This window comes from Mauremys mutica, chromosome 3, assembly GCF_020497125.1.
Source record: "Mauremys mutica isolate MM-2020 ecotype Southern chromosome 3, ASM2049712v1, whole genome shotgun sequence".
NCBI classification, from domain to species: Eukaryota; Metazoa; Chordata; order Testudines; family Geoemydidae; genus Mauremys; species Mauremys mutica.
This window is the reverse complement of record NC_059074.1, coordinates 105,890,031-105,906,685: the sequence shown is the minus strand read 5'-3', so window position 1 is coordinate 105,906,685 and position 16,655 is coordinate 105,890,031. Positions and strand designations below refer to the sequence as shown.

Genomic DNA, 16,655 nt, shown 5'->3' with positions numbered 1-16,655 from the left:
CCCTACTGTTACTTGTCAACTGTCACACCTTGTCAACTGTCTGAAGTGGGCCACTCTCATTACCACTTCAAAAGTTATTTTTCCTCCTGTGGTATTCTGCTGTCAATTGAATTGTCTCGTTAGACTGACCTCACACTTGGTAAGGCAGATCACATCTTTTCATGTATTTATACCTGCTCCTGTATTTTCCACTCCATGCATCTGATGAAGTGGGTTCTAACCCATAAAAGCTTATGCCCAAATAAATTCGTTAGTCTCTAAGGTGCCACAAGGACTCCTCATTATTATTATTTTTTTTTAAAAGGTAATGTATGTTCATCAAGGAATTCTTTTCTCACTTCTCTACAGTAATATTTCTGGATGGTGGAGTGGGAAGTTCACTTCGTTGTTCATCCTTTTCAAGTTTTGTGGACTGTAAGGGATGAAAGCTCCCCATGAGGGTTCTGGATTCCCTCATTGTATCCAGTTCTATTTCTTACAAAACTTGACACATTGACAATCCCCTTTCTTGGTCTGGAATCAGGAGTTCCTTTAAATTTTCTCTCTGGTTCTGTTGGTTCAGGAGGTCTTCTACAGGTCAGTTGGTATGGAGCCAGGTTATTACCATTAGTCCCATTTACTGGAGCTTTGTCTTCAGGTTGGGATAAGTATCCACCTAGCTTGAATCTTCTTGGCTTATGCATTGCTGAGCTGTTTGAGAACATTTCTCACATATCTAGTGGATTCTGTTGAGAAACAGGAGCTTCACCCGGGAAGAAGAAAAAAAAAAAAAGAGCGGTTAAAGTTGTTATCTGTTACACTTTGAACATTAACTTTGTTTGAGTTTTACCAGCTGTATGGGTTGTGATGTCAGCTTCCATACTCAACTGCTTAGGGCAACAGCCTTTGCATTATCTAGTTTATGAATGGGCTGTTTGAGGTAACTTCTTTATTACATTTTTGGGCCCAAATTGAAGAGTAGTGATAGGTTTTGAATTCAGACAGGTAATGTTAGAAGAAAAAGTTGGGAAGGGCAGCCTTAACTTTTATTTGAAAAATGCTCTTGCAAGAATATTTAAGTGCTTCAAGTGTAGCTTGGGTGAACTACTGTTGACAAATCAGCACACATTTTTTGGTTCTCACAGCTCAGAGGTTTCCAAACTGCAGGGTGTGTCCCCCTAAGGGGATGGGGAGGAATGTTCTGGGAGGGGAGCAGTGACACTAGGTGACTTGGGCCAGTGCCACACCTCCTTCACCTCCTGATTCACCTCAGCAGGTCACCGAGCCTCTGGATCAGTATCAACATCTCTGCGCCCAGAGACAGTCACACATGCCTTCCCCATCCTGAAAACCAAGGGGGAAAGGGCAAGTATTGTGGGGCACAACTAAAAATAGTAACTCGAAGTGGGGGAGGGGGTGGCTCAGCTCAGAAAGTTTAAAAAAAAGATAACCGCATTTTTTCAATCTCCCTCTGTTGGTTCTGTTCTTGTGAATCAGTAGAGCATTGAAATTACAAGATGTCTGTGTGCTGAGCACTTCAGAAACAGGAAATATAAATTTTAATTCCCTGCTAGCTCACAAGAATGGGGAGTTCACATTATGTACAAGTTTATATATGAACAGCCATACCGGGTCAGACCAAAGGTCCATCTAGCCCAGTATCCTGTCTTCTGACAGTGGCCAATGCCAGGTGCTTCACAGGGAATGAACAGGTAATTAAGTGATCCATGCCCTGTCGCCCATTCCCAGCTTCTGCTAAACAGAGGATAGGGACACAATCCCTGTCCATCTTTGCTAATAGCCACTGATGAACCTATCCTCCATGAATTTATCTAGTTTTTTTTTTGAACCCTGTTATAGTCTTGGTCTTCACAACATCCTCTGGCAAAGAGTTCCACAGACTGACTATGCGTTGTGTGAAGAAATACTTCAGTTTGTTTGTTTTAAACCTGCTGCCTATTAATTTCATTTCACCCCTAGTTCTTGTGAAAAGGAGTAAATAACACTTCCTTATTTACTTTCTCCACACAAGTCATGATTTTATAGACTGCAGTCATATCCCCCCTTAGTCGTCACTTTTCCAAGCTGAACAGTCCCAGTCTTATTACTCTTCTCATATGGAAGCTGTTCCATACCCCTAATCATTGTTGTTGCCCTTTTCTGTACCTTTTTCCTGTATATCTTTTTTGAGATGAGGCAACCACATCTGCAGGCAGTATTTAAGATATGGGTGTACCATGGATTTATGTAGAGGCAGTATGATATTTTCTGCCGTCTTATCTATCCCTTTCTTAACGATTCCCAACATTGTTAGCTTTTTTGACTGGTACTCACACATTGAGTGGATATTTTCAGAGAACTATCCACAATGACTCCAAGATCTTTCTTGGGTGGTAACAGCTAATTTAGACCCCATCATTTTATATGTGTAGTTGGGATTGCGTTTTCCATGTGCATTACTTTGCATTTATTGAATTTCATCTGCCATTTTGTTGCCCTGTCACCCAGTTTTGTGAGATCTCTTTGTAACTCTTAGTTAACTCCAAAGCAGACTGCTATCTTGAGTAGTTTTGTATCATCTGCAAATTTTGCCACCTCACCCCTTTTTCCAGATCATTTATGAATGTCGAATAGGGCTAGTTCCAGTATAGACCCCTGTATACCTCTCTCCATTCTGAAAACTGACCATTTATTCCTACCCTTTGTTTCCAATCTTTTAACCAGTTACCAATCCATGAGAGGACCTTCCCTCTTATTCCATGACAGCTTACTTTGCTTAAGAGCCTTTGGTGAGGGACCTTTTTCAAAGGCTTTCAGAAAATCTGAGTACCCTATATCCACTATAAGTTTGTCCAAGTATGTCAAGGATTTCTCCAAATAACTTGATTCTACAAGACAAAATAGCCACCTAGAGTAACTTGTCAATAAGGTTAAGATTCTGTCATGGGTATTTTCGTAAAAGTCACAGACTGGTCACGGGCAATGAACAAAAATTCATGGAAGCCTGCAACCTGTCCAGACTTTTACTTAAAATACCCAGGAGGGGAGGGGAACGACTAACAGTTGGAGCGCTGCCAGGGGCTGACCTCAGCAGCTGCTCCTGACGGGCTGACCACCCTTGCTCCAGACCAAACCCGGGCTCCTGCTTCAGCCTGAGGACCAGTGCTCCTGGGGCTGCTGCTGGCCGCTCTGGAAGAAGTCACTGAGTTCCCAGAAAGTCATGGAATCCTTGACCTCTGAGACTAAATTGTATCCTTACTCCTCAACTGTCTCCATGCAGTTGATATAAAATATTGAAAATATGCAAGTTTACAAGAGAAGCATCTGTCCTATTGTACATTTTATATATAGATGCACTGTATTGTTCATTTCCTTTACTGCATTAAGAGACTAATTCATCGACAAATGTCTTAATGCTCACTTAGAAATTACTTAGAGCACAAGTATCCAGCCTGTGCCTCTTGTGAGTGATGGTTAAGAAGAAAATGGTATTTGATTATAAATTAAAAATCTTTTCCCTGAATCATGCCTTGCAACTTTTAAGTGTTGGAATCAGGCTCTTTGCTGTGTGAGGAGATATTAGGAGCATTGCTTCCCACACCTTCCACTAAAACCCTGTGAACAACTCTGATGTGAGCTAGAAGTGCAGCTGCTGTTCCTTCTTTCCTGAAGCTGTTCAGTACTTCCTCCCCTGAAATGCAGCAGTCCAATGAGGGGAAGAGTAGTTCTAACTGTGGGAGCCACAGGAAGAGGAGGGTAGGAATTTCACAGACTCTTCCCAAGCTTAACCATCTAGCAAAGGATGACTCCCCTCTCTCACTCAGCCATCTGGAGAAGCTAAATAAATAAAGGGAGTTGGGGGGGGGAGGAGGATGAGAGAAGCTGAGACGTAACACTGAGGCCTTGTCTACACTACAAGACTATTTCGAATCAACTTAGTTCGAATTTGTGGATTCGACCTTATGAAGTCGAATTTGTATATCCATACTAAATACACTAATTCGAATTTCTGAGTCCACATTCACGGGGCCAGCGTCGACTTTGGAAGCGGTGCACTGTGGGAAGCTATCCCACAGTTCCCGCACTCCCCGCTGCCCATTGGAATGCTGGGTAGAGCCCCCAATGCCTGCTGGGGGAAAAAATGTGTCGAGGGTGGTTTTGGGTAAGTGTCGTCATTGAACCGTCAATCACAACCTCCCTCCCTCCCTCCGGGAAAGCGCCTGCGGGCAATCTGTTCGTGCACTTTTCTGGTCAGTGACAGCGCGGGCGCCACAGCACTGCAAGCATGGAGCCCGCTGCGATCATCGCCGTTTTCTCCTCCTCGCACTTTATCGTCCACGTCTTCCACAGTCAGCTGCTGAGAAATTGGGCTACTTTTCAATGGTGCTGCAAGCACTGGGGGACCATAGGGGACGTTTTACAAACATCAACGTCGGGTGGCCGGGCAAGGTTCATGATGCGTGTGTTTTCATGAACTGTGGGCTGCTCAGACGCCTGCAGGAAGGTAGTTTCTTCCCGGACCACGAAATAACTGTTGTGGATGTGCAGATGCCTATAGTCATCCTCGGGGACCCAGCCTGCCCGCTAATGCACTTGCTCATGAAGCCCTATACAGGCGCCTGGGACAGCGACAAGGAACTCTTCAAATACCAGCGAGCAGCGTGACCTGTGACTGTTCAGTTTCTTTACAGAGAAGCTGAACCTGCCCCTGTTTCTTTACCCAGTTACTGTTGACTCTCCTCTTCGGTTACATACCCCGTTCACCCCGTTACCCCCACTTCCAGCACACGTGTAAAAATAAAATACATGTCCCATTATTACTTAACAAAGGTTTCTTTATTCATGACTGTTCGTGAAAGGGTTGAAACTGGGACGCAGGCTGTGCTGGGTAGGGTGTGCGGTGATGTAAAGACCACCTCTAAACTCAAGGAATGACAGGCTCCTGCTCCTAGAGCGGTCCGCAGTGCCGGAATGCTTCTTTCAACGGAGCCTGCCATCCCTCTTTATGGAATTCTGTGTGCGGGCGGATATGTGACCTTGTGGTGGAGGAGGACGGATACAGATTCCTCAGCTGCGTGACTCAGCGGTCCAGGACAAGGACGGCTGTATAAGATCTGTAACCGCCCTCCCCCGCTGCAAAGTCACATCTCCCCGCCCACACAGATCCTGGAAACCACCTCCAAAAACCGACCAGGGTGCCTACTGACTGCACCGTGTGTGTGACCCGCTGCTGATCCTGCCCCCGTGTCTGTACCCTGGGAAAGGTGACTGTCCTATGCAATTAACCACCCCCTTCCCCACGCCCCCCATTCGAACACAGTCTTCTTTGAAAAAACATAACGGAAACAGTAATTAACAGCAAAGCATTTTTATTAATTAAGTAGACAGGGGATGGGACTGGGATTGGGACTACTGTGAGTCTGGAAGTGAAGGACTTCGGCAAATATAGGGTATGAGAGCTTTTGGGTACTTGAGCACTGTGCTGTGGTGCAGTGACAGTATTCACGTCCCCGGCCGCCCCTCCTCCTGATTATTTTCGGTGAGGGGGGTATGGGACTTTGTGGCGGGGGAGGGCGGTTGCAGATACACTGCAGGGGGGCTCTGTCCTCCTGCGGTCCTGCAGAACATCCACAAGGCGCCTGAGCGTGTCCGTGTGCTCCCTCACTAGTCCAAGCATTGCTTCAGTCACCTGCTTGTCTTCCTCACGCCACCTCTCCTCCCGTTCGCTGTGTGAGCGCTGGCACAGAGAGACGGTCTCCCTCCACTGGCTCTGCTGGTCCGCCTCTGCTAGGTAGCAGCCCATACGTTCCTCGAACATCTTGTCCCTTGTCTTTTTCTTTCGCCGGCTAATCTTCGCCAGCCTCTTGCAACAACACCACCTGTTCATTCCGTTCTTACCCCAGCCTTCCTGGGCTACCATACCATTGTCCCCCCACTTGTGTGATGAAGTAATAAAGAATGCAGGAATAAGACACAGTGACTTGTTTGTGAGAAATGAGTGGAAGGAAGCCTCCAGCTGCAATGATAGTCCAGGCAGGACATTAAGGAGTGTGGATGAAGGAGCCCATCATCCCTCTGCTAGTCCAGGGGCAATTGAATCTTTTATTTACAATGAAGGGTGGGGGCTGATGGAGCTCAGCCCCCTGTTGCAATGATGAGGACGGTTACCAGCCATATTGCACCATCAGCCATCAAAAATTAGGGACAGGCGCCCTTGATCGACCTTACTGATACTAGTCGGCATGTTACCAGCCCTTTTGCACTGCCCCATGTGCCAATAGGCTGATGATGAGGATGGATTTCCATCTTATTGTACCATCAGCCATCCATAGCGTGGGGGGAGCAAGGATGTTGGTGTTGAGTGCTGCACCATCGCGTCTATCTGCAGCATTCAGTAAAGATAGGGTGACATGTAAAAGAGTCAACAGAGGATTGTTTTCACTTCTGGTGGTGGGTGGGGTGTATGCGCAAATTGCCGAACTATGCCCTGACCCACCGCAGACACTGTGTTTGACCCTAGAAGCATTTGGAGCTCATCCAAGAATGCAAATACTTTTCGGAGACAGCAGGAACTGTGGGATACCTTGCGTCCTCATTCCCCCCTCCCTCCATGAGCGTCCATTATATTCTTTGGCTTTCCGTTACGGTCGTCACGCAGCTGCGTGCTGAGTCTGTGCTATGCCGTCTGTCCTTAGATTTTTTTAAAAATACTTTGGACCAGGCGTAAAATTACAGTAATTAACCTAATTAGATGCAGGAGTCTCCGAGCGAGATCACCCTGAGGAGGGTCACTGAAGGAGATAGAGAGCGCATGCTGCGTGAAAGCTAGCACGAACCAGGGCCCGATGCAGCCGTGCAAGGGGAGGCAATGCTCCCTGAGTACCGCATGAAAGCCTCGCGCGGAAAACGGTGCTATCACAGAGCACCCAATAAGGCAGCTCTCCTCAGGAACCTCCTGCTGATGCTTATCGATTAACGGAAGGAGAGCTTCATGGAGATCTCCCAGGAGGATTTCTGTTCTATCACCATATATAGAGAGACCTCCTTCTCACACACTTCAGATTCCTGTTATATTAAGAATAAAAGTTAACATGGTTACAGCACTTACCGACAGCTCCTTCCCCTGATTCAGGGTCCGGGTTAACGGCTGGGGAGGGTTGGTAGGGGATCTCCGTGACGGTGATGAATAGATCCTGGCTGTCGGGGAAACCAGCGTTGTAAGCGCTCTCGCCTGCCTCGTCCTCCACAAACACTTCTTCATCTTCCCCGTCCGTGAACATCACCGAGGAACTGGCCGTCGACACTGTCCCATCGTCAGAGTCCACGGTCACTGGTGGGGCAGTGGTGGCAGGCTCCGTAGCGTCCGTTTGCCGTTTTGATTTTTTGGTAGCCTTGTCTGGGGTCCTTGATTTTCACGCGGCGCTGCGTTGCATCCCGCCTGTATCCTCTGTCTCTCATGGCTTTGGAGACCTTCTCGTAGGTCTTCGCATTCCCTGTTTTGGAGCGCAGCTCCGAAAGCACAGACTCCTCGCCCCACACACCGATCAGATCGAAGAGTTCCCAGTCAGTCTATGCTGGGTCCCTCTTTCTATTCACAGATAACATGAACTCCTCTGCTGGAGAGCTCTGCATCGTTGCAGGTGCTGCGGAGCTCACCCCGATGTCCAGCCAGGACGTCAGATTCAAAGTGCCCAGACAGGAAAATGAATTCAAATTTTCCCGGGTCATTTCCTGTGTGGCTGGTCAGAGAATCCAAGCTCTGGACTGCTGTCCAGAGCTAACTGTGGGATAGTTCCCGGAGCTACTAAGTTCGATTTGCATCCACACCTAGCCTAATTCGAGCTAGCCATGTCGAATTTAGCATTACTCCACCTGTCGGGGTGGAGTACCAAATTCGAACTAAAGAGCCCTCTAGTTCGAATTAAATGGCTTCCTAGTGTGGACGGTTGAGCGGTTAGTTCGAAATTAATGCTGCTAAATTCCAATTAAAGTCCTAGTGTAGACCAGGCCTCAGTTAAACTTCTCAAACTCTGCCCTGGAGCAGGCCAAAGTAACCAAGGGGTCAAGCTGAATATAGCTTGAGCCCTGCATATTCTTCCTCCATAATAGGTTGAGCCACTCTTTTCCAATATATGTTCATGGAAATTTCTTATCTGTGTTCTGACTAGACATAGAATATCAGAGTTGGACGGGACCTCAGAAGATCATCTAGTCTAACCAGGACAAATCCGCAGACAGGTGTTTTTTTTTTTTTTTTTTAATACCCCCATTCCCTAAATGGCCCCCTCAAGGATTGAACTCTCAACCCTGGGTTTAGCAGACCAATGCTCAAACCACTGAGCTATCCCTCATGTGCATTGATAGCTAAAATGATAGATTAGAAATATGCACTTGCTATGTTTGACAACTTATAAAGGGATCTGGCAGTGAACTTATCTGTTAAGGCTGTCTAACACTTTCTTTTATAAAAGACTTATGACTTTTTTGAAGCTCTAACTTCTCAACTGAAATTCAGCAAGGGGAGTGCAGCCAGAGATGTGCTTCTAGTTTGTGCCATGGAATTCCGTTTAGGTTTGGCTGAGTTTCCAGATTTTGAAAATCATAATTTTCCATCTTTGCCTTGCATTTAGCATAACTGGTTGCTTCTTGGCTCCTTAAAGCTAAGATCAAACATAGTGTCTGTTATTACCAGTTTAATAACTGGTAGGATGCTAACATCCTTGAACCATTTTAAGGTTGGGCCCCAGCTATTACTACAGCAGCATACCTCCAGGAGTAGAGACAGCCCAGCTGCTGATGGAACAGCTGTAGCAGCTGGCTGAACTGCTCCATGATTATTCCCCAGATCTGTAACTTTCACAACTCTTCTTATGTAATAATACCTCATGACTAGGGCCAGTGTTTTCTGGCAATGAAAACAGAGTAATTTCAGATTTTCAAATCTGTATATTTCAGAAATTTCAGATATGAGTTATATTTATATAAAAATACATATATCAACAAACGAGATTTTTACAGCACAAAAATTCTGGGCACTGAGGGCTAGAGCCAGGCCAGCTGTGTGCTAGGGGGAGAAGGCAGGAGTCAGCTATGAGTGAGGGAGAGGCACTGTATACACTGCTGACAGCGGATGTGAGTGGCATCCGCTCTGCAACATGGCGAAGGAGCCAGGTGCCCTGCTGCCAGGTGCCCTGCTGCCAGGTGCCCTGTTGCCAGGTGCCCGGCTCTTCCAGAGGAAGATCCGTGGTGGCTTTTCCAAGCCCAAGCCTGTGTGAGGAGGGGAGAAGTTGACAGCGAGTCTCAACAGCAGCTAGTCCCCAGCCTCTGCCCAGCAGCCTGTGGAGGAGTCAGGTGTCTTCTAGCAGAAATCTGGGGGGGGGGGGGGGTGACTTTGCATTCGATACCCACATGTCACCTCTGCCTATGTGCCGCTGCTACCTCCCTCCCCCTTTGAATGGTGACTTCGGAAATGAAGAGTCATTGTGGGGAAAAAACGTGATAATAGCAGCAATTTCCAGAAAACAGGGACCCTACTCATGAACCACTGTTGCCAAAAAATTAAGACAAGACTAGTTAATGCGAAGCATTGCCATTGACGAATTTACCACCTTAAGAGTTCTGTATTATGTCTGTACTTATCACGTTTTTTAAAGATGGCTGCTGTTTCTGATAGAATGTCTGGCATTTTGTTTTGCCTCTCATAAATACTAATATATGTTCTCTTACAGATTATGGAACTTTGTGGTGCAACAAGACTTGGATATTTTGGAAGAAGTCAGTTCTATATTGCTTTGAAACTTGTTGCAGTGGCCCAGTCAGGTCTCCCTCTAAGAGTGGAAAGTTTAAATACAGGTAAATCTAGAAATTAATGCTTAAACACTATTGAGCAGGTTAGTGACATTTATTGCAGTTGGCTCACAGATTATAATAGATTAATCTGATGAACTATTGTGGTATGGTCTCAGATACTCTAGTATATTGCTCACTTATACATACTGAAAAAAGTGTGAAGGGGAGTTTGGGATAAACCAAAATTTAAAGCATCTTTATATAGATACAACTGGATCTTAGCTAGTAAAGGGGATAAAGTTAATCTAGGGAAATGGAGTCCTCAAAACAGTTCTACTGTGTTAAAGTACTAAACTAACTGTTAGTGCAAGGTATGCAGAGTGAAAGAGAATCTTTTTGTGTATGCCAATTCCCACGGTGGTCTAGGTGGTGTAACTTGCTCTATTTGTCAGAGTTGAGTGGTGAAAGTAGCACATAATGTAATGGGATTAAAGTTAAATTTACTAGTGTTGACACAGCCAGCTATTCAAAACTATCTGGAGGGGCAGTTGCTGGGGATGGCACGTTCAACTTCCAACTCCAAATAGGTAGCTACAGAATTCATTTCCATCAGGTCTCCAGACTCTCCATCTGAACTTGTATATCATCCAGCAAGAATTCAGCAACTATCCCCAAAGGAATCAAACCCTTATTCATTTTATAAAGTAAAATTGCAGTCTGATACTTCAGGAGGATTCATCTCAACTTCCAGGAGAGAGGATTCCTTGAAAGCAGAGAGATGATCTCCCTTCCTGCTGCAAAAACGATATAAAAGACCTGACAGAGCTCAAGACTCGGAATTGATAGCATCAGGAGCTTGAAGTGACTGTCTAAATAAAATTAGATGTGACTGACTAGATGAGACTGCAATTTGAATCAAGTAGGTGAGAGTGCTGATATAATGAATCTGCAGACCAAAATCAAGCAGTTGGGATCAGGAGCAAGATGTAATCCTAAAAAATGGTATGGAGAATCTTGAAAGAAGGAACAATGAGAATGGAGTCCATGAGAACTTGAAGAAAGGTAATCTTGCAGAATATCACTTAGATTTTTTTTTTTCTAGTTTTCTCAGATTTAAAGTAAGGCTGATCTGCGTTCCCCAACCTCTTTCCGGGTTAGGGACAATGCCATATTCCATAGCCACAGAATCATTGAATTCATAGACTCTTGATTGAGATGAATGAGAGATATCATCTGCTCCAGAGCTATTGCATACTCAGCTGGCATCTGACTTGACTCGTGTTTGAGGGTTTCTCAACCAGGGAGGCTAGAGCAAACTTTCTTATGATGTCTTAAGATAAGATTCTGTGGTGAAAACCTGATGGGGTAAAAGGAATGAAGTTGTGTAAAAGGGCTCTATAAGCGCTGTATATAGCCAGGCCTGGACTCTCCATATGCAAGCATTGTAGTAGATGACTGTCAGGCTGCCTTCTGAGGATCTTCTCACAAGCCCTGGTATAGGTGCTGTGCTGGGTGGGGTGGCAGTGCTGCACCCAGTGATGTGATGATTCTAAGCAGTGCTGTCCTATACTAACCAGGGACTGCAGAGCAGCTGAGGTTCTGGGAAGGTGCAGCAGTGGCATAAAGCCACTGTAGCTATCATCTCCTTAAGTTGAGAGTTCTGTTTTGATCTTAGACTGGAACACAGTGTTATAATTGAGTGACTTCCCTGGCAAATTCCATAGCTGTAGGATCCATGTGGCCATAATAGAATCCATATATGCTCCTAATTAATGGCAGGCAAAAATATTCTTTTTGGTAAGGATATACACAAACTTGTAAGGTGGTGAACCTGAAACCAAAATTTGTTGGAATGAAATATTTGACAAAATAATTGCTATTCTAGTTAAACTCAGATTGGTTTTAACAGTAAATATGTAAATGATAATTACTTACGTGTGCCTGCACAAAAATATATGTACACTTACTGTGCATGCTCTTGAAAGTAGTGGAAAGGAGCAGTATTGGAAGTAGCAGATGGTATACCAGGCCATGAACCAGTTTTTCTATACCTAAGATGCTGGCTTAGTCATGCCACTATTTGTTAATTGTAATTAATTTTCCTCCTTTAGCTATTCCTCTGAGTGTCACAAATAATTAAGTGGCCTTTCAAGAACATAAATCTCTTGCACTTACTAAGAGCACCACTGATGGTATTAGCAGAGAATTGGGGAAGAACAAACTGCTCAACTTAGTTAATACATGGTGCTAATGCTGAGATGAATGTACCTGACTGGAACCTGACAAAGGTGGTTAGATACCTGGCTTCTCTTTAGTTTTCAGATAACTTGAATTGTTTTGGTCCTTACTATGAAATGCTTTTTTAGTATTAGATGAGATGTTGATTGAAAGGAGACTTCCAATGAAAAGGACATTTACAATAGCAAGAAATAAAGAAGAAATATACCACCTCTCCTTTTTGGGAGAAAACAAACTAAAGATTGTGTCCAAGGGGATTATTTCCAAAACGCCCAAAAAAGCTAATGTAAATTAATAAACTGCCTTTGCAGCTCTCTAATAGAATATATTCCATTGGTTCATACATGTCAGAAACACTGTAAATATTTTTAATTGTTGTTTAGGAGTTGTTTGAACCAGCCAAAGAAAATCCTGGGTTACAGGAGGTCTTGAAAAACTTATCCAACTCAATAACTCACCAGCGTAAAAAATAGTTATTCTGTCAGTTCCCTCCACACCATGGTTATCTGCTGACCTGCACTGAGTCTAAAGTCTGGTCTACACTAGAAAATTAAGTTTACTTAACTGTATCTCTCAGGAGGGTGAAATCCAACCTAGGCCCCAGTGTAGACAGTGCTAGGTCAATGGAAGAATTCTTCCTTTGATCTAGATACTGCTTATCGCCTCAGGAAGGTAGATTTCTTATGTTGACAGGTGAGCCCCTACAGTGTTTTAGGCACAGACATACCCTAAGTGCTGGGACTGATGTTCCCTTAATTTTTTCTCTGTGCAAAACAAATAACTCTCGTAGAGCTTATGTCCTCTAAAGACATTCTCCTCCACTTTTATCGCCTTATTCCCACCCACCTTCCTCATCCTCTTTTCACAAACTATCCTTCCTTATTCTCTCATTTATTTCTTTAATCTTTTCTCATCTTTTCCTCATTTTCCCCTTTCACTTTCTCACTCATTCATCTTTCTCTGCTCCTCCATGCGGCCTTTCTCTAGCTGAAGGGGCTATTGAGCCCACTCCTTTCCCCTCCCACCCGGCCCCCTGTACATGAACTGCTGAATGGGAGGAGAGACCTCTTCCACCATCCCGCAGTCTCTTTTCCTGACTTTGCCTGCTGGTCAGCCTCACCTCTGTGTGCTGCACCAGCCTCCGTCCCTGTCTGTCAACTCTCCTATTTAATACGTCCATTTTGGCCTGTGAGTGGGTTTTTCAAGTCTTGAGCTGCAGTTGATTTGGGTAAGTTTGGAGTGTTTAGTGTTAGTGTCTACCAAACATAACAGTTTGGTAGACACTGCAGATTGATTAGTTCAGAGAGAGATCAAAACAGACTTATAGTTAAGCACTTGTGGACATGTAATATATGGCTCTGAAGTATTTGTATAAAATGACAATACTCATATTGCTTTAATTACTATGCTGGAAATATCAAAGTAAATTTTGGGTTGCTACTTAATTTGGAAAGACATTTTCATGGATAACTGTCTAATTGGGAATTATAAAATGAGCAGATAGTCACTGTGAATTCATGTCACTTGTTTGTTCTGTTACTGTGGTGTGGGAAACAGTATCCTGCAAAAATAAAAATTAACTAGGGAGGGATAGAGATTAGTTATGTAGATATTATAGGGGCTTCTAAATGAGCATGCAAACCCTAAATATTGCAGCATCAAAGGACAAAGTCATCTTACCCTGAATTTCTTTGCTGTTGTGGATGAAGGCAAGGTGGGGGGTGGGAGGAAATTTGAAGAGAAGTATTTGAAGCTTAAAATGGTATTTTTTCAGTGTGGGTCACACCCAACCTTAACACTGAAATCAGTATGCTGTTCTTAGTATGCTGAGTCCACGCATAGGTGAGAATGTGAAAGGTTTTGTTGTCCCTGTTAGCATATTATGCTACTTACTAAACTGTGGGGTTGTTCCTTGGTTATATTTAACAAAATTATTAAAGCATTATGTATTCCAAGGGTGGTAATCAAATATAGATTGCTTGAATGCTTAATGTTCAGTCTTTAGCAAAACAAAAATTTCACTTTTAATGACTCAATAGTACCAGTATATTTAATTTTTATATAATAGCTATAAGAATCAGAAAAATTAATCCACATAAAATTAGATAATTACCTCATAAATGTGTTGTGATTGCAAATGTGTCTATATTCTTCAAAAAATTTTCACAAGTAAGCTATACAACAAATTGCACAGTTTGACTTCACTGGCAGTGGACTAGGAAGGCCATTTACAGGTCAGGATTCAGAGGGATGGCAGAGCTACTTGAGAAGATTTCTGTTTATTCCAGGGGGAGACAGAGAAAAGCTGTGTGCCTCTTAGCTTGGTAAAGTTTCATGTGTAGACTTCAAAAATGGGTTTATAATGAAATTACTGCTAAGTCTGACTGTAACTGAACATCCTTTGGTAGTATCAGTAAAATAGCTTATTAGCTACTTATGTAGAAAAGATGAAACAAGATTAAAGTGGATGAGTAATAAATGTGTTTACGCAATACTTAGCTAAGTCTTGAGAAATAAAGGCTGAATTATGGTTTCTACTGTGAAGATAAAAAAGGCACCACTTCTTTACTCCCTGTATGCATTGTTATATCTAAATGCTTTAGTGAAGTTTTTAACTTCTAGATCTATAGATGAAGCACCTTAAGTGCAAAGACTTTTTAAGAACTTTTCAAGCATGCCTGGAACTTGTGATGGATCAAATTTATACAGTAAGCAAAACTGTAAAAGAAAGTATAATTAACAAGCCTATATAGCTATGCAAGAATTAGCTGAATTCTAAGTCACAGTTGCAAAACCAAACTGTCATCTTGCATGCATGGAACCCTATAGAAAATTGTGTGGTTTCATAGGTGTAACAAACTAGATTTGTGATGTAGAATTTTAACAGTGGTGTAGCGTGAGCCCAAAAAAAAAAAAAATCTCGGGATTTATTTACTTGTAAATTGCACCATACTCAATATGTATGTCATGGAGAGACAACAGATATGAAATTCCATAATATCTTTTAGAATAGAACTACATTTTAAACTAGTCATTTTTAAGTATTCTTCTTTTGTATAATAAAAATATCCTTTACTATTAATATATATCATTGTTTTAACAGTAAAGGACCTCCCTCTACCCAGATTTGTTGGTCCAAAGAATGAACAGGAATTGAGACACACAGCCTTGTATTCTTCAGATGCTGATAACTCAACCCCATATTCAGGTGTAATTCCTCCCCCACCCGGCCGGGTTCAAGTGAAAAAAGGCTCTGTGAGCCATGATGCAGTCCAGCAACGTACATCAACAGATCAACAGGTAACTAAAACTTAAGTGACTTTTATTTGAGGTGTGGTGCCTCATAGTGATGTGGGTCCCACTAGTGTTACTACACTATTGTTTTGGATTAGCTTCTTTAAAAAAAAATCATGAAGTGTTACTAAATATATGAAAACTTAATTATTATTTATTTTAGTTATGCAGTGCTTGTAAGTGTGTGTGGTACCTGAGGTATGAGTCAGGTTTTCTGCTCAGACCTGTTTAAAATCTAAGTCTGGAAATATTAGTAATAACTGACAAAGTATTGAGTGGGAAGGGAGAATGAGGGTTATGGCTTATTGTGAGGGGTCACACGATAGCTTGGTTTGGTTTATGTAGGTTTGTTCTCTTCTAAAAGAAACTATATAGTGTTTAAGTTCATAATTGATACAACAACTCCTAATTATTTCCAATCAAGCTAAGCTTTTAAACATTTGAAATCTGCTGCCTGGATCCCAAATAGTAACATTTAATGTCCTTTCACAGGAGCTGCTTCCAAAATTTCTGCACTTCTAGTTAAAGTATATATTTATACACACCCAAGCAATCAGTCCTCTCACATGTCCAGTTTTTGACTATGAACCATTTTGTAATGCATTAAACATAAATTATCCAGATATAAATTTATTGTCTCAAAGACAAGCCAGCAGTTTTTTGGGGTGAGGATGGAGGGGGTTAGAAATAATTCCCCTCCTCATTCCCTTAAAAATGCAACACTATTTAAGAAACAGGTGCGTTAACCTTTCCTTGGAACATATTTATCTATACCTTACTATTCAATAGTTTAGCACGCTGATTTATAGATTAAATCAACAGATGAGAACCAGAACTTTAACATAATAAATACTAATCAGATTCTACAGTGAAATGTGTTACTTAATGAATTCATCTTCTTTCAACATCTGTTTTTTGTTTTTGAGGGAATGAGTGTAACACTTTTCAGTGACCTTTATTCCACTTCAGTAAAAGCAAGCCTGGGTGAATTTTTGGTGAAGATCACTCTGCAAGACTATAACTAGAGCTCCTGATTCTTTTGCATAAGAACAAAGACGACATTGGTGTTTATTCAAGTGGGCTTTTTTTCATTAGTATTTTGATCATTTTTAGAACACAACCAATAAACATGGCCAACCTTTGCTCACTAGTTTGTTTAATTCTCCTACTAAGGGACAAGCTGAGTAAAGAGGAAAAATGGCAAGAGGGTACACGGATGACTTAATTGTGCCTTCTTACAATTTCTTGTTTAGGGACTTCCTTGCTTGTTGAGTTTGGGACTTTCTTCTAAACATGGAGAAGAGAGATAGAATGCACTTCCTAAATAAAAGCCAGGAAGGCTGTCATATAGGGTG

The 16,655-nt window shown here is 42.7% G+C and overlaps 1 protein-coding gene and 1 non-coding gene across 13 annotated transcripts in view; both read left to right on the top strand.

Moving 5' to 3' along the window:
• The window catches only part of REPS1 (RALBP1 associated Eps domain containing 1), a 121,315-nt gene that overhangs the window by 24,038 nt on the left and 80,622 nt on the right, over positions 1–16,655 (top strand). For 11 of the 12 annotated variants that reach the window (XM_045011745.1, XM_045011739.1, XM_045011741.1 and 8 more), the window contains exons 2-3: positions 9,708–9,831; positions 15,110–15,306. In XM_045011745.1, the coding sequence (XP_044867680.1) occupies positions 9,708–9,831; positions 15,110–15,306 (321 nt within the window). Of the gene's footprint in view, positions 1–9,707; positions 9,832–10,679; positions 10,831–15,109; positions 15,307–16,655 lie in introns of those variants that run through there. The other variant, XM_045011748.1, reaches the window with a different exon arrangement.
• LOC123367710 lies at positions 8,618–8,807 on the top strand. Its single transcript, XR_006578601.1, has one exon. It is a non-coding gene; the product is annotated as a U2 spliceosomal RNA (small nuclear RNA).